The sequence below is a fragment of the Sphaerodactylus townsendi genome, linkage group LG09 (genome assembly GCF_021028975.2).
Source record: "Sphaerodactylus townsendi isolate TG3544 linkage group LG09, MPM_Stown_v2.3, whole genome shotgun sequence".
Classification (NCBI taxonomy): domain Eukaryota; kingdom Metazoa; phylum Chordata; class Lepidosauria; order Squamata; family Sphaerodactylidae; genus Sphaerodactylus; species Sphaerodactylus townsendi.
This window is the reverse complement of record NC_059433.1, coordinates 89064090-89084275: the sequence shown is the minus strand read 5'-3', so window position 1 is coordinate 89084275 and position 20186 is coordinate 89064090. Positions and strand designations below refer to the sequence as shown.

The 20186-nt window shown below is 42.4% G+C and overlaps 1 protein-coding gene across 1 annotated transcript in view; it reads right to left on the bottom strand.

Annotated features, from left to right (window-relative positions):
* Window positions 1-1107: 1107 nt before the first annotated feature.
* The window catches only part of CDH17 (cadherin 17), a 35889-nt gene continuing 16810 nt past the window's right edge, over window positions 1108-20186 (bottom strand). Inside the window, exons 7-18 of the mRNA XM_048508061.1 lie at window positions 19559-19752; window positions 19065-19199; window positions 18171-18321; window positions 15950-16165; window positions 14028-14104; window positions 12495-12686; window positions 11462-11706; window positions 10722-10852; window positions 9185-9424; window positions 8060-8176; window positions 7849-7962; window positions 1108-2349 (exon numbers count right to left, since the gene is read on the bottom strand). Coding sequence (XP_048364018.1) covers window positions 2240-2349; window positions 7849-7962; window positions 8060-8176; window positions 9185-9424; window positions 10722-10852; window positions 11462-11706; window positions 12495-12686; window positions 14028-14104; window positions 15950-16165; window positions 18171-18321; window positions 19065-19199; window positions 19559-19752 — 1922 coding nt within the window. The 3' untranslated portion in view covers window positions 1108-2239. The remainder of the gene's footprint in view (window positions 2350-7848; window positions 7963-8059; window positions 8177-9184; window positions 9425-10721; window positions 10853-11461; window positions 11707-12494; window positions 12687-14027; window positions 14105-15949; window positions 16166-18170; window positions 18322-19064; window positions 19200-19558; window positions 19753-20186) is intronic.

The window sequence follows — 20186 nt, the reverse complement described above, 5'->3', positions numbered from 1 at the left end:
CAGACACATGCAGTCCAATCCAGATGGGAAAGGTGAATCGTCCTGTGGAGGTGGCCCAGGGCTAAACTGGCCGATTTGCCCTCCCTGGGGAACTTACAATGAACACAGCTACATAATGCATCAAGCTGATTTAAGGAACTGGATATACAAACACAGCAGCTGCTCGATCTTGGATTGAAATTTTAAGAAGAGTTTGGATTTATACCCCACCTTTCTCTCCTGTAAGGAGACTCAAAGGGGCTCATATACTCCTTTCCCTTCCTCTCCCCACACAGACATCTTGTATGGTAGGTGGAGCTAAGAGAGTTTTGAAGAACTGTGACTTAACACAAGGTTACCCAGCAGGAATGTAGGAGTGGGGAAACCAGATAAGAGTCCATCACTTATGTGGAGGAGTGCAGAATTAAATTCAGTTCTCCAGATTAGAGTCTACCTGCTCTTAAACACTACACCACGCTGGCTCTCTTGATGTACAGTACATTTCACGTACTGAAACAATATAAGCACACAGGGCCAACATGACAGCTAGTCTTGTGTCACGTAGAACATTCACAGTGCCATCATTGAACTATTTAATCGCTTTCATAAATGAGAGTGTCAAATCCATGTTGAGTTCGTTATGTGAGATGATCCTCCAGGAATGTATTTTACCATTGGATGTTACATACATGTTGGAAGTATTTTCCATGAGAGGAAGGCATACTATGAAGGGTTGTCGATTTCTTAAGTCATTGCCAATTGTAGCTAAGGTTGTGGAGAGAACCTTTAAACAACTGTAAAGTTTGAAAAACCACCCAAATCATTACACTGGGTTACTAGGCATATGCCAAATACACTCAAATGTAACTGCAATAATGTCAAGAAAATAGCTTATGCTTTCCGCATGGCTGCAATGTATGCAAACTATAGAATGGCAAAATTAGAAAATAACTATGCAACATTGCCCCTGCCCCCACCCCACATGTGCCACTTCCTTATGGTGCTTTTTAAAAACTCCTCTGAAAAGAAATTGTAATCCAAAATCTTGGACAATATTTGTGAACGCTAATTCTTTTTCTTAAAAAAATTATTGCTTTTTATTTTTTTCTTTAAAAAAAACAGGGAAAAACAAAAGAAAAAACTTGAAATCTAGCAACAAAAAGTTAAAAAGAAGAAAGTAAAAAGGATATACATAAAACAGAGACAAAACTATAACAACAGTGCTGATGGAGCTAAACATAGGTAGATGGTTTCAAGTTATCTAAAAACAAGTCCATACAAAATTGCCGTCTAGATGCCATACATACAAATATTGATAGTGTTCAATCCATTGATTTACCAGAGGTGGGCTTTTATCTTTCCATTGTCATAATATGAAACTATAGTAAGGGCATAGAGGGTTTGTTTCCATTAACCAAGGCTTAGCCTCCATGAAATGGGCAGATAATTTAAGAGTATATAAGCATCCTCAAAAATCACAGAACGTTCTAATACAAAACTGATATGGTAATAACTTCTCAGAAAGAAAAATGACTGGACACACTCAAAGAATATGTTTAAGGGACTCGTCATGTGATTTGCAATTAATTCCTGAGACTTTACATATCTAATTGACATCAAATATTTATAAACAAATATTGTAGGTTCCATTTTCTGCCTTGATTCAATTGGAGCTTCCAGAAGCAAAAGGTACTCTAGATATTTAATGCCCCAGGCCCATATTTAGACTCTAACAGATGAATACTAATTCTTTGCAAAACAGTGAAAACACAATCAAATAAGAGTTCTGATTCTTCTTCTCCCCCAACTCAACCCGCCCCCCAACAGCAGAGAATGCCTGTTTGACTCTGTTCCACTCTAGCCTCTCTTCTGCTCCAAAATACAAACAGATAACCTTTTCCCCCAATGGGAATGAATTTAAAATGATGAATCTCAAACTTTGCATTTGCTGCAGAGTCTGGTTTTATCATTGGACAGGGTAGACAAGCAGATCTTGAGGGACCATGAAAAGTCAAGACAATGGCGACTTATTGTTTTGTTTACAGCCATGGGAACCATCATTCCAATTTTGTGTCTGGCACATAAATCTCTTGGGAGTTGCCTGCCCTGTGCCCTCAATACAAGTTTGCTTCTATGCCTAAAGGAACAGGGGAAACAAAAAAGGGAAGTTTGCATCCACCTGAGTCATAGATATTTCTGCAAGGACAATGATTCCAACCAACTAGCAAAAAATATGCTTACTGTCCCTTTAGTGAAACAATTATGTCAAGGTTGCTATTTCTGATGGGTTCTGGGCAGTCACTGGGTTGGCTTTGAGCATGTTCTCCTTCTTGCGTTTCAGGTGCCAAAATACAACTCCTAAAATGATACCTGGAAAGGAGGATGGAAAAGATGTTTAAAGCACACTGGAAACAATCACGTCTTTGCAAATATTTCAAAGGCAAAGCAAGCCTAATCTGCCTAGAAAACTACATTTGGGTTCATTGGGGCTTAAGCTGAGCCATGGCTCAATATGGCTTAACTCCAGGACCTGGTTTCATTGATGGAACCCCCAACATGAGAAGCGAGCTGTAAATGGCCAGAGCATTTCATGCTTGTGGGCGTGTGCCTCTCACTCGTGAGCTAGCACTGAAAAATACCTGAGCTGCAGTGTTTATTTGACTTAAAGCATTTTGATCCAATAAAAGGTCTTATCCCCATTTTAAGTGGCAGCAGATTTGAAATGTTTAGAAGTGCTTTAAATACAAGCCCTTATAAAAATTGCAGATGACAAGCACCTTCTTAGAAGCAGCAGGGGATGCCTCTTCAGAGATTACATTTGTTGTAAACCCTGCATAGATCTCCAATAAGCAAATTAAAGTGCACCTGGAGGATCTTTTTGTGTGGGGGTGGGGGGAGGGCAGCAGTTAGAAATATAGGGTTGGATCCAGCGATGCACCAGAGACTTGGTCAGATGGTTGAAGTGTGCCCCTCCAGCCCCCTTTTGGAAGAAGCTTCCTCTCCTAGTGAATGGGAACCACTGTATCCAACCAAAAGTTCTGAATTACTTTTGATCACTCTCCATAGGAAAACTTGGTTGTATGTTATTAGATTCCTGTGTTTTGTAAATTATGACTTTAGAGTTAACAGTTTCTTTTTATTATTCTTGTTATATCCTTCTGACATGGCTTGTATGTTGTATTGATCTTCTGTTTTAAAACTGTGATAAATGAAGCCTAGGGGAAAACATGAATTCTTGTTGTCACTCATGTGCAAAAAAGAGCGGCCGCGAATCACCGCGGTTGCTGTTGCTGCCCGGGGGTGGGGCAGAGAGAGGGGCAGGCTCAGTGGTGGCATCCAGCGCAGTATGGAACTGGGTTGCCCAGCTGCCAGCGCAAGCGAGTAACATGCCCGGAGGAGGAGGGGCTGCAGCCTTGTATGAGCAGGCCAGGCCATTCCACGCCTCTTGTTGCCCAAGTGCCAACGGCTTCTCCCACCCTCCCTCCCTGGGTGGGCCTGGGGTTTTTTGTTGCTGGCATTCTGTTTATGGTGATTGTTGTGATTTGCATATAATCTGTCACAGCCTGGCAGGTTGCGCATGGGGACTGATCCATTCAGGGGTGGGGGAGCCTGCATGCTGGCCCTCCTGCTTCCTCCCCCCCTCGGGTGGCGATGTAGAAGTTCACCAACCAAAGCTCATATACATTTAATCAACTAAGACTTATGTGTGCAATAATCTTTAATATGTTATCTTTTTTAAAAAAATGAAAAACAATTATGAATTGGTTCAGATCCAGACAAAGGTATGGTGCATTTGTTTTCTTTCTAGCATATTCGTTATCTGGCAAACATCTACTTAATCGGTTAAAAGATGGATGAAAACTGTGCTCGTTAGCCACCTTTCCAGTTCCATGCATTAGCAACATTAATGCTTGCTTATGTTTAAGAGACTCCTTTTGTTCTTTCACAGCTTTCGTTTTCTAGGAGGTTGATCAAGGAACCTGTTCAGCTGTGCCCTTTGAGGGAGCACCGGCACTGCCTTCTGCCCTCTGCCACTGAATGGAACCAAATCCTGGTATACTTCACACATGACTGGGATCAGGAGATGGTACAGCCAGACTACCATTTAAGTACACCAGCAGGGGTGTAGGGGGAGAAAACAGCACCCCGGGGCAAAATGGCCTCAGTTCTGACCCCACCCCCTCTTACCTTTTTTTGCCAGCCGAAAACAGCTTTCTACTGAAAATGGGCCAGGCTGGTGGGACGGGGCCAGGCCTAGTGAGGCGGGTGAGTGGGGAAGGGGGCGGGGTCAGTGCCCTCCTGCCCCCTTATAGCCACTTCTCTGTACACCAGTTGTTAAGACTGGTCACAGCAAGGGACCCAGGCTCACTACAGTTCTTCTGAGTGGTAATTCTGTATGTGGGTTTGCACCATAGAGATGCTGGGGTGCAGCAACATCCCAACTGTTTCCATAAACAGACATGTCCAGTAGTGTCTTTCAGTTCACTCTATTATTTTTCCTATTCCTGTGGCTTCAACAGCTCCTGGTGAAGGAGCCAAAGACCTGCAGTTCCCCAATGGTGACTTTTCTTCCCAGTATGGACCTGTGGGCTGGATCCCTTGTTTCCACAACTAATATTCCATTAAAAGTTCTTTTTTAGCTACTTCCTAGTGTTTGTTTGGCACCTTTGCGTATTGGCAGCCCACTCCAAAAGGGTTGGTAGATCTGTGGCGGCACAGCTGCACCACATCCTAAGGGGTTTCAGGCAGTGTGGGGTGCGCGAAAAAAGACCTCCCTGACCAACCTGAAAACCCCTACTGTCACCCAATGGGTTACGCCACACAAAATATGGCATAAGTGTCAAGACGGCAAAGAGGGGGTTCCAGGCCCAAAAGGCTGTGGAAGCCAACTGAAATCAGTTCCACCACCAGGAACACCCCTGGACTGCCCCCACCCATGTTGGTGTGGGCCCCCACAGTGGAGGGGCACCAGCACATGCAGCAGCTTCCAGGCTGGGCATTGCATAGCTGCACTGTGCCTTGCTACTGGCATAACAGCTCCTCCACCAGCATATCCCCCCCCCCCGGATTGTACTCTAAGACTGCTTTATTTAATTTATTTAATTCAAGCTTTTTATTATTTTATTTATGAATCCACGTCTCTCTCTCTCTCTCTCTCTCTCTCTCTCTCTCTCTCTCTCACACACACACACACACACACACACACACACACACATGTATAAAGAATTGTGATGATGATGATGATGATTATGTTTGAGGGGAAGATTCCTCAGTTAGTTACCCTGGCTTTTTCCACATTTGAATTTAAACTACTCTTGTCTTGTGTTGTGTGGAGGGGGATCAACTTTGTCTAAATTCCATCAGTTCTTGCCTGCCAGAATATGATATAGCACAAAGTAATTTGTTTTTATAGTTTTGCTTTGTTCAAGGTAAACACAATAAATACTGTTAAATTGTAGAAAGTTGGGGACAGTAACTTGGGTTATGTTTAGAAGCAATGCATTGGAGATTTATGTATATACAAAAAGTATTAGCCTAAATTCCCCTTAACTTGTCTTGGGTGACATGTACTGAGTTTTTAAAAAAGAGAAAAAAAGAGCCAGGCTCGGCAAGGAAGCATAGGATCATCAAAGGCTTTCACCGCCAGATTCAACTGGTTGCCGTGGGTTTTCCAGGCTGTGTGTGGCCGTGGTCAGGTAGATCTTGTTTCTAACGTTTTGCCTGCATCTGTGGCCGGGTCCAGACATAGTGTGTAACACACTTCTCTCTGTGACATACCTCTGAAGATGCCTCTACCAGACCAGGCCACACAGCCCGGAAAACCCACAGCAACCAAGCATAGGATCCTTTTACATACAACATACCAGAGTGCAGTTAAACTACTGATCCTTAGTGGGACTGCAAGATCAGACCACTCCACTAACTATGTTAACATCATCTGTCAAGCCAAACTCTTAGGCTGCATCTTAAAACGGCTATTTCAGATCTGGAAAAAGTAAAGCGGGCAATCAAGATTTGTCGAAGGCTTTCATGGCCAGATCACAAAGGGGAGACTGTTACACACTGTGTCCAGTGACACAGTGTGTAACAGACTTCCCTCCGTGATACACCTCTGAAGATGCCAGCCACAGATGCAGGCGAAACGTTAGGAACAAGATCCACCAGACTACGGCCACACAGCCCAGAAAACCCACCACAACCAATCAAGATTATTAATAAATTGAGTATCTTTCTTATCAAGAACAGTATTCACTGTGGGTGGGGGGAAGCAACTAAAGCAGGGGTCAAGATAGTTTATAAAATTATGCATTGGGTAGAGAAGTTTTACAGAGAGAAGTTCCCAGTGAAGGTAGCGAATGCGATAGCCATGAGGATGAATGGATTTAAAGAGGGTTAGACAGAATCATGGCTGACAAGTCCTTCAATAGCAATTAGCCATGATGACTAAAGGGAATCATATACTGAGGGTGCAAACCAAATGATTAGCAGTTCTAGAAGGCAACATCAGGGAATGCCTTGGCCTCTATGCACTGTTTGCTTGTCCTCCAAGGCAACTGATTGGTGACTATGTAAAAGAGGATGCCGGACAAGATGGACCACTGGTTTAATTCAGCAGGTCTCTTCTTACATACTTAAACCATAGTTTGAAGTTGATTTGAAACTGGCAAGTAGCCAAGTCTTGTCTGAGGCTACTTAATGTGGTTACTTAATGTGGCTAGCAGCAAATGTTTTTAATTGGCTAGGAATGTTAAGTGGGACTGTGAAACCACCATGGAGAAGTAAGTAAAGAGTTCAGCTTTGACTGGGAAGGCCCATGGGTTTGTGGACCAACACAAAGCTGGGGAAACAGGAAGAATGACATGTAAACTTTCCAGAACTCTTTGGATAAAGGGAGGGATGAACATACTTAATAATAAATAATTTGCACGGCTAGGTTATGACTGCAAAGCTAGAGTGAAGAATACCTAGCAATGGCTGGTCTGAGAAAAAAAGCGGCTGTGTCTTATAGTACCTAAAGGTACCACCTACTCAGCTATACAATTAAGTATTGTATACTTAATTGCATACTTATTGTATACTACACAGGCCATTGCACTGGCTCCCAGTGGAGTTCCGGATTGTCTTCAAGGTGCTAGTATTGACCTTTAAGGCCCTTCGCAGCTTGGAGCCCTCATACCTGCGGGACCATATCACCCCATATGTCCCGAACAGGCCATTGCGTTCTGCGACGGTGGAGCTACTGGAGGTCCCTGGCCCTTCCACAATGTGGCTGGCCTCTACCCAGGCCAAGGCCTTTACAGCCCTGGCCCCTGCCTGGTGGAACGCTCTTCCTCCAGCTGTCCAGGCCCTGCAGGACCTTGGCGAGTTCCGCAGGATCTGTAAGACTGAGCTGTTCCACTGGGCCTTTGATGAGGCTGGCCGTGGACTGGCTGCCCCCTCATAACACCCACCACATCTACCATCTTTGGCAGCACCTGCTGGTTCCATCTTTCGGCGCTGCCAGCCCCTCCCGGCCTTTTAGATTGCCTCCAATCATGAATTGTATTGCTGTGATGGAGTTATTTGCTGCATTTGAATTTTAATTTAATTTATTACTGTTTTTGATGGTTTATGTATTTTGTTGGATTAATTGAATTATTATGTGGTTGTTTGGGGTTGTTGTGAGCCGCCTAGAGCCCTTTGGGGATGAGGCGGCCTATAAAATCGAATAAATAAATAAAATAATAAATATTATAGCAGTATCTTCTCCTGTGCAGTATGACTGCTCCCCTCTCCTCCCAGCAGTGATCAGACAATCCACAGAAGGGTAAAGAAACGGGTAGCTCTTAGCTATGTCTACCCATTACCAAGCATCCTGCTGCAACTCACCAACAACTACCAGTACACCAACCAGGAGGCCAACTGCCAATGCTACATCTCCAGTCGGGTTCCCTGGGACTTCTCGGAAGCATGACCCATCATCTCCACATTGGCACATGTTTACTAAGGACAAAAGGCAAATTTCCTGAAGTTAGTGAAAACCCATCACATATCATGGTTTTTTTTAAAAAAAATGAGTGTGAATGTATTTTTACTATACCTTTCAGCATAACATGTCCAGCCAAAGGTGGATTTCCATTGTCATTAATTTGTATTGGTATTTCATACACTTTGGATTCAAGATTTCTGTTCTTTGGGGAGATGTATGCATGTTTTCCTGTCAACACAAACAGTGAATGGATAAAAAGAGAATTAGAGAGCTATACAATCTGAATGCCCTGGACACAATCCAAACAAATGATTAAAAGTCAGTGATTTCACGGGTAGAAGCACTGAATTATTGGCTTAATTCTCCCATGGAAATCACTGGGACTTGAAAATGCTTAATTTTGAGTGACAGGTATGCCCTGGCCTGTCTACTTTGTCCTGAAGCTCAGGAACAGATCTGAGATATTTATTTATTTTACTTTATATATTTCTTTCTCCCCAAAAGGGATCCAAAACAGCTTACATCATTCTAGACCAAATATTCAACAAATATTCAACAGTTTTAACATGGCCTGCAAATTTTGCATTTTTCTCCAGATCCATATGATTCATGTTCACTTGTAAGTTGCCTGCTGAGAACTCAGTTCTCAGGTGTGTGAGGTCCAGTTTGGATGTGGGTTGCAATGAGTAGAAGGAGCTTCAGCCTTCCCTGCCCCCCATGCTGTTTTCCTGACTCAGAATGGTCCTGGGGTGCTGTTTATCAGGTGTACTGATAGGTATTAGGACCATTTCAAGTCACAGAGTAGGCTTGCCAATCCTGGCTTGGGAAACTCCTGCAGACTTGGGGACAGTACCTGTGGAGGACAGAGTCTGAGAAATGGAGAGAGCTCAGATATGTGATACAACAGAATCCACCTACAAAGCTGTCATTTCCTCTAGGAGAACAGGTCTCTGTAGGCTGGAACTCAGTTGTAATTCCAGGAGAATTCCAGGCTTGCCCTAGAAGTTAGTAACCCTAGGAAAGGCACATAAGGCCCTTCTCCCCTCAAGCCATAGGCCCTGTCATATCTGGGTCTGTACACATTTGAGAACTGAGTTTCCAGCAGAGAACTCCAGTCACATGTTGATGATGTGGACTGGAGAGAACATAATATGTAGCTAGACCCTGAATCTTTAATTTGGGATCACCTTAGGAGGATTTGGAACTGAACATAGATTGCTTTTGGCATGGGCTTACCTTCCACTTTTGAAAGATTCCAGTCATTTTGCATTGTGCTCCCACCCAGAAGAGCATAAGTGAACCTTTGATAATGTGAATGTTCATCAGGATCAACAACTTGGATCATCTTTCCCTCCTCATTTCCTTGGAGTGGATGGCAGAAGAACAAAGAAAAGTCTTCTGGTAATGCTGGTGGGTTGTCATTCACATCCAGGATGCGTATGATTACTTGTCCTGTGGAGCTCCGGGACTCTCTAGCTATGGATTTGAATAGAGCACAGAATTATATTCCAGAGATTCTAACCTCCCTACATGTATGTGAGGGTAATGAGCATAATAGGGGGCCAGTAAAATTACTTCCACACTAGCTATTCAGTCTGGAATGGATATAATTTGCTCACTCAGATTTTACAGAGAATTCAGGCAATGATGTTGCCACCTGTTGCTGTCTACTGTTTTTTTTGTGGTCTGTGCTGGTCTATGACCATAATAAAAACTGATTGATTGACTGGCTACTTTTGTGATTTCCCCTCATCATTTTCCATGTTATTTGTAGAATTTTTAAGATGAAGGGCAATTGCAGTACAGCCAAAGGCAATGTGTGATTGAGGTTTCTCGGGGCTACTCAGAGGTGGTTACTTCTAGTGGTTACTAATTCTATTGGTTACTACGACGACGACTTCTAGTGGTTACTAATTTTTTTGGAGTGCCGAGAAGGGGTTACTAAAGCAACCTTCCTGCCCAATAGGGACTGGAGGTGCGTGTGTGCGGCGCCGCCACTGTTTGAAACCCACCACCATTGGAACCTGTTATTAAAATTTTTGGATCCCACCACTGGGGCTATTGACCCTTTACTTTTTGCTCCTTTGTTTTAAAGCTACATCTGCTGAATTAGTGCCTGCAGAATTCCTACATCAATCTCTGATTAACTGTTTTGGTTCCCAATGCAAATGTCATTTACAGCTTTTCTCTTTGCAGCCAAAATGATTTGTTCATTGATGTCTTTCCTTTTCCATTTTCAAAATGTCATAATCAAGCAGAGTGATCATACAAATGTAAGAAAATGCAAATTATTAATGTCTTTATCTGCAAAGAAAACTCTAAGCGATTAAGCCCCCTCCCTGTGGAACTGATAATTAAAGATTGATTTTAACAATGATGTTACCACTGCAAGAGCAGCAGAAACGGCTGTAAAATAGAGGCATTTAAAGGGGTCATGTTGAGTTCTTTGGAGGAAGGCAAGACAAAACAGATAAAGGTCTTGTCCACAGAAATGGGCATTTGATCAAAAAGTAGCACCACCTAAGAAGATGTTCTGTATTCTGGATTTTGTGGGATGGGAGTGGTTGCATGTAGGACAAATAATTGTTATTTCTGTCAAAGAGCAAGTATACGTTGGCCTTTGTATATTGTAAACTGTACCAGTTTTTAACTAAGAGAAGATTTGGAACGTCCATGATACACCCAGCATTCCTTCCTTAGTGCATATGTCTTCTCCCTTTTAGGAATCACCACCATCAAAATGTATTTATAGATATAACATTTTTTGGCTTACTTTCCTCACTTGCAACTATTTGTACCATGTAGGTATGTTCCTTTTCCCGATCCATTGAAGCAGCTACATATACAATGCCATTTGAAGGGTCAATCCTCAGCCAATTCCTGTGGTCATTTCTCAGTGAGTACCTTTGCAAGAGGAACAAAAGAAAGCTAGATTATTTATGTGTTTTTAGTGATAGCATGGACCTGCCAATGTTTATGAACTGATGACTCCACTTCTGTTGGACTTTGTGGAAAGGTACACGCTTGGTTCCTATGCTTTAATTAGCGTGCCCTTCCCCTTCCAAGGAAGAGGGGGAAATGAGGAAATAAAGACAAGGCGGTGATACCATCTAATCTGTGAACACAGGGAGCAGCCTTATACTGAGCCAGACCACTGGTCCATGGAATTCAGAATTGTCTTTTCTGACTGGCAGAAGCTCTCCAGGGCCTCAGGCACAGATCTTTCACATCACTTACTACTTGATTCTTTTAACTGGAGAAACCAGAGATTGAACCTGAGGCCTTGTGAAGGCCAAGAGATGCTCTTCCACTCACCATAGTCTCATCCCTATCAAATTACAAAAATCATTTTTACAGCTTATCTTTCCATTGTGGGGTTCTGCCTCTTTTGTATATTTTTACCACAGCACTTCTTTCCTATCATGATCCCAAGGACTTCGGTGTTGCTATCAGAAGACTCCAATGTCCCAGCAACTGATTAAGTTTGAAATGGTGAGAGGATGTTTTCTTTACCTGATCCGGTCTCCTTCAGGATCAAAGGCTGATGGAATCACCACCTCAGAACCAACAGGAGCACTTTCAAGTACAGCAACCATGTAGGGGGCTTTCTGGAAAACTGGTGCTTCCTTCACATCCACTAAGTTAACTATCCAGTAGGCAACAGAACTTGAATTATATTGTACTCCATCCACCAAAGGCTCAGGGTTCGTGGCACTGATTGTAAGGTTATACACTGGTAAAGTTTCAAAATCAAGTACCTATGAAAGTAGGAAGAGCAAAAGATGGTGTAATTAGTAGAGTCCTTGATGAATCTCCAATTGAGGAATGAATCTTTTTAACTTCTCAACATAGGCATATGGAAACAGCCTTCCTTGAAAAGTGTTTCTACTGCTGCTCCCTCAGTGGACAGACATTTAATGATGGCTTATCCCTCCAGTGCTTAATTTCTTAACAATTTGGGATTGGAAGTCATACCAGCATTTGAAAGTTTCCCTCCAGTCACTGATATTGGGGGTGGGGGGCAGTATTTTGTGGTCATTCAATATAGCAGGAAATTGATCCTGTGCCTGAATAGGCACTGCAATTACTTCATAAACCTCAAAGCTAAGTGCCAGAGACAGTGGGGGACTGAACAGGCAATATGTAATAGTGGTTAGAGCATTGGACTAAAATGGGGGAGACTCAAATTCAAATGTCCACTCAGCTGTAAAGTTTACGCTCTGAGCCTAAACTTTCTCACAGGGTTGTGAGAATAAAATGTATATTGTTTATACTTTAGAGCTTCTTAAAGTGAGAACAGAATACAAATGTAATAACCAAACACTGACATGACTTTAAACCCTGCTTTCTTGGGTTTGTATATCCTCTTCTTGTCAACCAGTGTCAGCTATTTCCCCTATCCTGAGTATCACAGCAGAATTTGATCTATCTTACAATTTGCAAATTCTGCCTGCAGGACACACTCCTTTATAACTTGTCTTTCTTGCTAGGACGCAATATTAAGCATTTCTACTAATGATCTTCCCTTTCTGCACAAATTATTCACCTTATTAATTCTAACATATCCTTTGTTTGTTTTGGGGTCAGTCTCTATTGCAAAAGTATTGTTTGGATCTCCTTTTGTGAATGTGTATATGATTTGAGAGCTTCCAGTGAATGGCTCATCAGCATCTGTAGCTTGGATTTCCAACAGTACAGTTCCAACTGGTTTGTCTTCTGGCAAAGTAAGAGAGCCATACTAAAGAGAGAAAGAAGAAATGAAATGTGGATCATCAGGTGTGGTGTTATTGAAAGAATCCTTTAATTCATTCAGATTTATCCAGTCAAGAGAGAACTTTGTACACATTAACTATCTACACTAATTGCTCTTGGGATGATTAAGGCACCAAATAAGGTGTGTTTTTATTAGAGTAATAAATTCCTTTTGGACCTTGCACATATTACCCTGAAATATTTCAGTTTGTAGTAGCCATTTTTAAACAATAAAAACAGTCCTGCCTGACCATGAAAAAGGTTCTGTTTTTATCATAATGACACTTAACATAAATTCCCTGACATTTCACAGATGAAAATAATATGCATGCATACCACACCCCCTTTCTCATATCCTATCCTATTCATGGTATTACTCAGTTTTGAAGGCTCTACTCTACTCACTGTATTAGGGCTAGTCCCCATGATACAAAGTTCTTGTGGTTGCCATGAGGACTTGGTATCCCATATGTTCCTCTCTCATCTGTAGTTGCAAAATTCCAATCAAGATTGCAGTGTGCATGTGGAAAGGGCAACAGCACACCCATGCATTTTTGAAACCGTTTCAGGGAACTGCTCTTTGCTCTGCATGTAGCCATCGCGACCTGCAAGTTTCCCAATGGAGCAAGCAGCAGCTCCCAACGGCTGTTTCAGTTTGTAAAAATGAGGGAGGGGTTGTTGCCTTTTCTCCACATACATCATAGTCACCCCTGGAGTTTGCCCTTGCATACCTAGGAGGCACAGAATTCCCAGTGCCTGGGTAACGCAAAGTCCTTGTGATGGAAACAAATTATTTTGTTCCTGGTGAATCAGCACTTCATTAACTGTCTGGATTCAGCCATTGTGTGAAACCTTGGTTGCACCCAACAGCTGGTTGGAACTGTCCTTTGGACAGTACTAATCACCAGTTAGTCAGAATCAGTCTGGGTTCAGATCTTCACTACATGATTCATTTGCCATGGAGCTGCCACAAAAAAAGTGCAGCAAGCTCTTCCTTCCTCTGCCTTAAAGTCTAGGTGTACTCTCCAAATGGTCCAGAATATGACAACAGCACACATGCCTCTTTTCTGCACTAACACTCCTGATCTGGTTGTGCAAAATAGCACCTTCAAGACCAAGAAACATTTCCATGATATAATATTTCATGAGTCTAAGCTTACCACTGCCTATCTGAAACTATAGTCTAGTTAGGAATGTTTGTACAGAAAGTTGCTTCTTGTCATTCCTACTCCTACACCACCCTTACAGGAAACTGTGCAGGGATCAAGAGCTCTGGTCAAGTGCGTGATATTTCTATAAAAGCCAAGAGAATAAACTGAATACTCACATCTGATTTCTCAAACAGAGGGATCTGATCATTGATATCAATAACATGTATTTCCACTCTGCACAGAGTTTTGAATGCTGTAGAGAATGCAACAGTGTCAAATGCCAGCTGTTCTAGATAGATCAGTGATGCTCAAACGTATTGATCCAACATTTTAAAGTATATTCAATCAAAAGACAATAATAGTGATTATTTCTGATAGTTTTGATGCAATGATTTTGTTAGCTGTGGCCTAAAGTCAAAGGGTTGGGTCCAAAGATTCTTTTACCCAGACAAAAAAGAAGAGATTTTCACACACACTACATATACAACAAACTCCCATTCTCCATGCTATTTCTGAGTGTCTCTTGTCCTCCAGAATTTAGTTGCTCAAGTGTACGGTGTGAGAGAAGTTCCAGTCTACTAGCAGGAATGCCTTCCGCTGGTGGACTGCTCCTTTTGGTTTAAAACAATGATTTTGATGCTTCCTGGGCTTCTGTAATTTTCTTGCTGTAATAATAGCTGGGTAGTGTAACAATAACATGCCATTGTGTCTGAAAGGCCTTTTGGATAGGGTTGCCTATTACCAGCTGCCAATTGCCAGCTGTTGCAAGGTGACAATTTACCCTTGTTGCAATGGTAAATTCAGTGAGGTGGGGGAGAGGATGCCAGCAGCACCACATACACTGCGACATCATTTCCAGCTGAAAGCCAGTATTGACATCACTACATTGCAGTGGTGCTCTAGGAATCCCACTGATCTATGATGGGATTCCTAGAGCATCGCATAACATCATTTCTAGCTCTCTGCCTTTCCCTGGACCCCCTCCAGTAAACATCTTGCTGGTTGGGTCATTGCATAACTGGGAGAAAGCACTGCTCAGGTGACCCTATCATTGGGTCACTGCATGACTAGGAGAAAGCATGGTTGAATAGACCTGTGCAGGATTCTGGTTAACAGTGATTGCTCGTGAGCATCATGATTGCTGCTTAACAGTGGTTACTCTGCTTATGACACTTAAAATCTAGATAGTTAAATCACCCATGGATTCCTTAATCTGCTGACTACTCGAGAAGCAGCCTGCTCTGCCAACACCACTGTTCTGTCTTGGTCAAGGGGAATGTGTAGTGGTACAGCAGATTCATTTCAAAAAGAGCTGCCCCCATGATGCTCTAAGGCCCCTTCCGCACACGCAGAATAATGCATTTTCAAACCACTTTCACAACTGTTTGCAAGTGGATTTTGCTATTCCGCACAGCTTCAAATAGCATTGAAAGCAGTTTGAAAGTGCTTTATTCTGCATGTGTGGAAGGAGCCTAAGAAACAGACTGGGTCAGGGAGCAGAGGATTGGCCTTGGAACAGTGAGATCTGGGCTGCTGTCCTTGCTCAGTCATGAAGCTCAGTGAGAAAACAGACATGACATTGGAAGATTCCCCAAACAGATCTTCTATGCTTGGTTTTTAAAAAACATTTATTCTATAGGTATCTCGGTATTATTTCCTCCCCCCTTGTGGAGCAAGTAGCAGCTCTGTGGAAGTGATCGAGGTAAGGAAAAACTGTATGAGGGATGGAGCATTAAACCTCTTCCTTCCTGCACTGTGATCCATTCTGAATTATATAAAAGAGAGGCATGGCTCTCACTTGGTCACTCCTGGCTGCTGGATCTAACTTAAAATGTTCTTGAGAGGATCAAGCAGAAACTGCCATTTGCTCACTTGGAGTGGGGGCGGGGGGAGGATACAAATGTGATAAATCGTCAAATGGTTTATCTCCATCTTTGAAACATATATAAATGATAACAGTGATAAAAGAAATAGGCCAGCTCTATGTGTTCTGGTCTGTCATATAAGGAATTCATTGGGAGTTTGCACAACCTTTGAATTAATCTCCACAGCCAATAATTTGTTGGGGGAAGGTCAATTTTACACATTATTTACTGACCTGGATCTGCCACTTCTACCTTCACAGAATAATTAGAAGCCACCCGTCTATTTAATTCAGAACTAAATAACTGGAATTTTCCACTTTCCATGTCAATGCGGAACATGCTCCGTGAAGGGATCTGAGGGCTCTGTTCTACTATGTTGTACTTCAAGCGAGAGTTGAGTGTTCCTTCTTCATCTCGATCGGAAGCCTTCAGAATTCCTATATCATTCCCTAAGAGGGGGGGGGGGACAAAGAAACTTGAAATTAGTCATGTCAGCGCATGCGCACAATTGCACATAATTTCCTTAAAAGTTGCAAAACTATTAAAAAGATCCCCATTGTAAATCTCAGGAAATAAATGGTAGAAATTAAACAAAACAAAACAAAAGGATCTTAAAGAACATTGTTTCTCAAATTGGGGGCCTCAGGGGTACTCTGGGATCAAAAGGTTCCTTTAAAGGAGGTCCCTATCGCACCTGCCCATTAGATATTAAAAATGAGCCCTCTTAAGTTTTCTAGAAATGACAGTAAGAATCCTCTACTTCAAGAGAAGGAGATTAAGTTGGGTTCCTCTTCTTTTGAAGTGGGTGATCTCATGATAGCATTGATGCTGCTGCCCACAATCATCTAGTCACAACATCACTTTAGAGCAGTAGCTAGAAACCATGCTGATTAGTGGCCAATGTCCAGTAACTTGCTGAGTGGCATCAAGAAGGTACAGTCATCGTAGTGATCTAGGTATAAAACTGAACTTGCTTTCGCTCTATTTTCTAATTAGGGAGACTCAGTAATCTCCTTCAACAGGCGCCCTCCTGGCATCCCTCTTTGGCTTTTTTCCCACAGAAACTGGCATTCTGTTTGTATGTTAAATCCCATCAAGCCACTTCTGACTCATGGTGACCCTATGAATTAATATCCTTCAATACGCCCTATGGTTAACAGCCTTGCTCAAATTTTGCAAGCTGAGATGCCATGGTTTCCTGCATAGAGGATCTGCATCTTAGGTTGGGTCTTCATCTTTTCCTGCTGCCTTCATTAATGAGTTATCCAAGAAGACCTGGAGTTGGCCCACTACTGCTCTATCCATCACTTTGCCCAGAAAGGGCAGATCAGTGCCTGGGTGACAATTGGCAAACCAGTGCATGGAGGGTACCAATGAGAGGGGAGAAGACTTGAAGGAAGTCTGTGAAAAATTTGATCCAAAATGGGAGTCTGCTATTTTAGTTTATAATCCTAATGATTTTCTGTGGCCATATTTGAAACTATTGGGAAAGGCTGTGGAGAGCTTTGGAAGTGGCTGTTATCACACATAATATTCAGCTTTACGCTTCATTCGCCGACCAGTTAGGAGTTGTCTTGTTTATGAAAGATTCTGGAGGTGGTCATGACCTGTTCTGCAATGAGGCAGTGGCTTCAGATGAAGGATTATGAAGATAGCAGCTTCCATCCCCTTCACGACACATTGCTGTTCTGCCTCAGACCCACTTCCCCCGGAACAGCAAACACTCATTCCCAGTTGGGTCCTTGGATATCAACACTCATTCCCTGTTGGGTCCCTGGATATCAATGTTTGTGATACCTCACTGAGCATGCACAATTTGCCCTGCCACTTTTAAAACTGCCTGGGGAGCCAGGACTATTATCTATTCTGGGGGAGCAGTAAGAGGCTGTGGGGTAGTTTGAGTGCTGAGGAGTGGGAATGACAAGATTTTGCTGAACTGACACTGGAGACTGTGGACAAATGGGTGATCTGGAAGAGGCTGAAACTGAATCAATTTCTGACTTGTCTGATGTTAGTGAAAAGTCTGACCGCCTTGAGTGAAATATACATGAAACAGATTAAACTCTGTCAAATCTGACGTAAAGCATAGATCACTCCAAAACTGCTGCACTAGTTTTGGTGGAAAGAGATGCTTTGCACCATCTGATATGGAGCCTGTTGTAGAGGGGAGGGAATGCACTATCCTCATCCACACCTTTATAGATGTACTATTCAATGCATTTTATACAAATGAAGATGACTGAGGAACTTTAGCGAATGCAGAAGGTGGCTACCCACCAATTGGCATGCATCGGGAGCTGGTTCTCAAATAGAATGGTCATAATAGTCTGATTTGAAATACAAAGTGATTGTGCCTTTGCGTACCAGACAAGGATGCTACAAATAACAGCTACCTTTAGTTCAGCTGTTTGAATTCCAAACGTGTGATATAAACGTAGTATAAGGCTTTCTTACCTACACGTTCATTCTCCTGAACTTCAAATTTAGTCAGCACTTCGTCACAAACAGGAGGGTTATCATTAATATCTAGCACTGTGACACTAACAGTTATTGGGACGGCCAGGAACTCTCCATCTTCATCCTTTGCAGCTACATGGAATGAATACTACAATAAAAAATATTAGGAGTATTAGCAACATTTTATTTCAAGTAACTGCAAGGAAAGCTACACTTCCAAAACTTCACCTCAAAATGATTAAGACTTCAGCTAAACTCTCCCATTTCTTATACTGCACAAAGAGAACTGGCAGACAAATGCCCTTGTGCTTTCCAAGTCTGTTAGCCCTTCCACAGTACCTATTAAACAAAACATTTGAATTTGTGAATGAGCTTTCATCTCAAATGGACAATTCAAATCCTGAGGCCATTATCCACATTATCCTGAGGCCAATGCTCTTATCCGCTAAAGAATAATAATAAGAAGAGTTTGGATTTATGTCCCACCTTTCTCTCCTCTAAGGAGACTCAAGGTGACTTACAAGCTCCTTTCCCTTCCTCTCCCCACAACAAACACCTTGTGAGGTAGGTGAGGCTGAGAGAGTTCCGAAGAACTGTGACTAGCCCAAGGTCACCCAGCAGGAATGTGGGAGTGCGGAAACACATCTGGTGAACCAGATAAGCCTCTGCCACTCAAGTGGAGAAGTGGGGAATCAAACCCGGTTCACCATACTAGAATCTACCTGCTCTTGACCACTACACTATGTTGACATGGCTACTAATAGCCCTGATTAGGAATTAGAAAATGGGTTATTATAACTAGTGGTAACAGCATCTGTCGTAATAGTCTCCAAACACTGTAAGAATGCTTCCACTTCAAAGCACCTGCACTGTCCTCTTCCATGTACTTACAAAGGCTTTTTCTTCTCTGTCCAGTGGTTTAATCACATAAATGCTTCCATCTTGGTCCACTGTAAATGGGAGTTCAATAGCAGGTTTCTCTCTCTGAACAATTTCATACTTTGCACCTGCCTCGTTCCACCGCACCTGAGAAAAGCACAGTAAAAGTACAGGTTTAAATCCCAAAGGCTTTAAATGTCGATTAAATGTAGCAGCATATGGGAAAAGTGCATTTAGGATTTGAACTTAGGGCTAATATTTCATCAACCAGGCAAAGCACACCCACCTTCTTCCCAGGTCCAGCCAGCAGTAAGAAAAGCCCAAGAAGGGATACCAGACATTTCCCCTGATGTTGTTGACCTAGATATGCATGAGCATATGCATGAGATTCTGCATGAGCTTCAGTACCCACCTCATTGTACCACCCCAAGCTGCTGCTTGAATAGCTTCTCTGGAGAACCAGCCCAGTTTTGCTATTCATGTTATTGGGGATGGCAAGATCCTACCTGAGCAATGATGGCAGGATATGGTCCATTCTCTGCGATCTTTACTGGAGCAGGTGCCTTCCAAAGATTTTCCATCACCGTGACATTAACATCAACATTAGTCTTGAAATAATTTATAGACTGTCCTGCCATATCCTGCACTGAAATGTCGAGGAGAAACGAATCCACTTCCTGGGGATTTAGTTTACGAGCTCCTAGAAAATGCATGTAGAGAGCAAGTGGACTTCATTTAACTGGACTTCATTTAACTGGTATAAAGTTCTCAAGAAGAGAATATCAGCTGCTGGAAAATTGAGTACCATTTTGCTCCTCCCTTTCATTTGTTGGTGTAGATATAATGTTGATACTTCGAAAGTCATGGTTAGTAATTGAGGGCCGGTTTTGGGAATATGAATTCTTTCCCTGTTCCTTCTTTCTAGAGCAAAATTCTCCTTCCTGTTCTTCTTAATGTTAACCATGACTGAAGGTGACATGTTTGCCAACACTAATCTTGGCTAAAGCTAACCAGGCTCCCCTTTATTGGCCAAACAGAGGGGCAACAGGGCTCCTTTTCTGAAATCACAAATCTACTGATTTTTTATATATCCTGACACATATGCACGTCATTCAAAGAGTAAAAAATATAGAG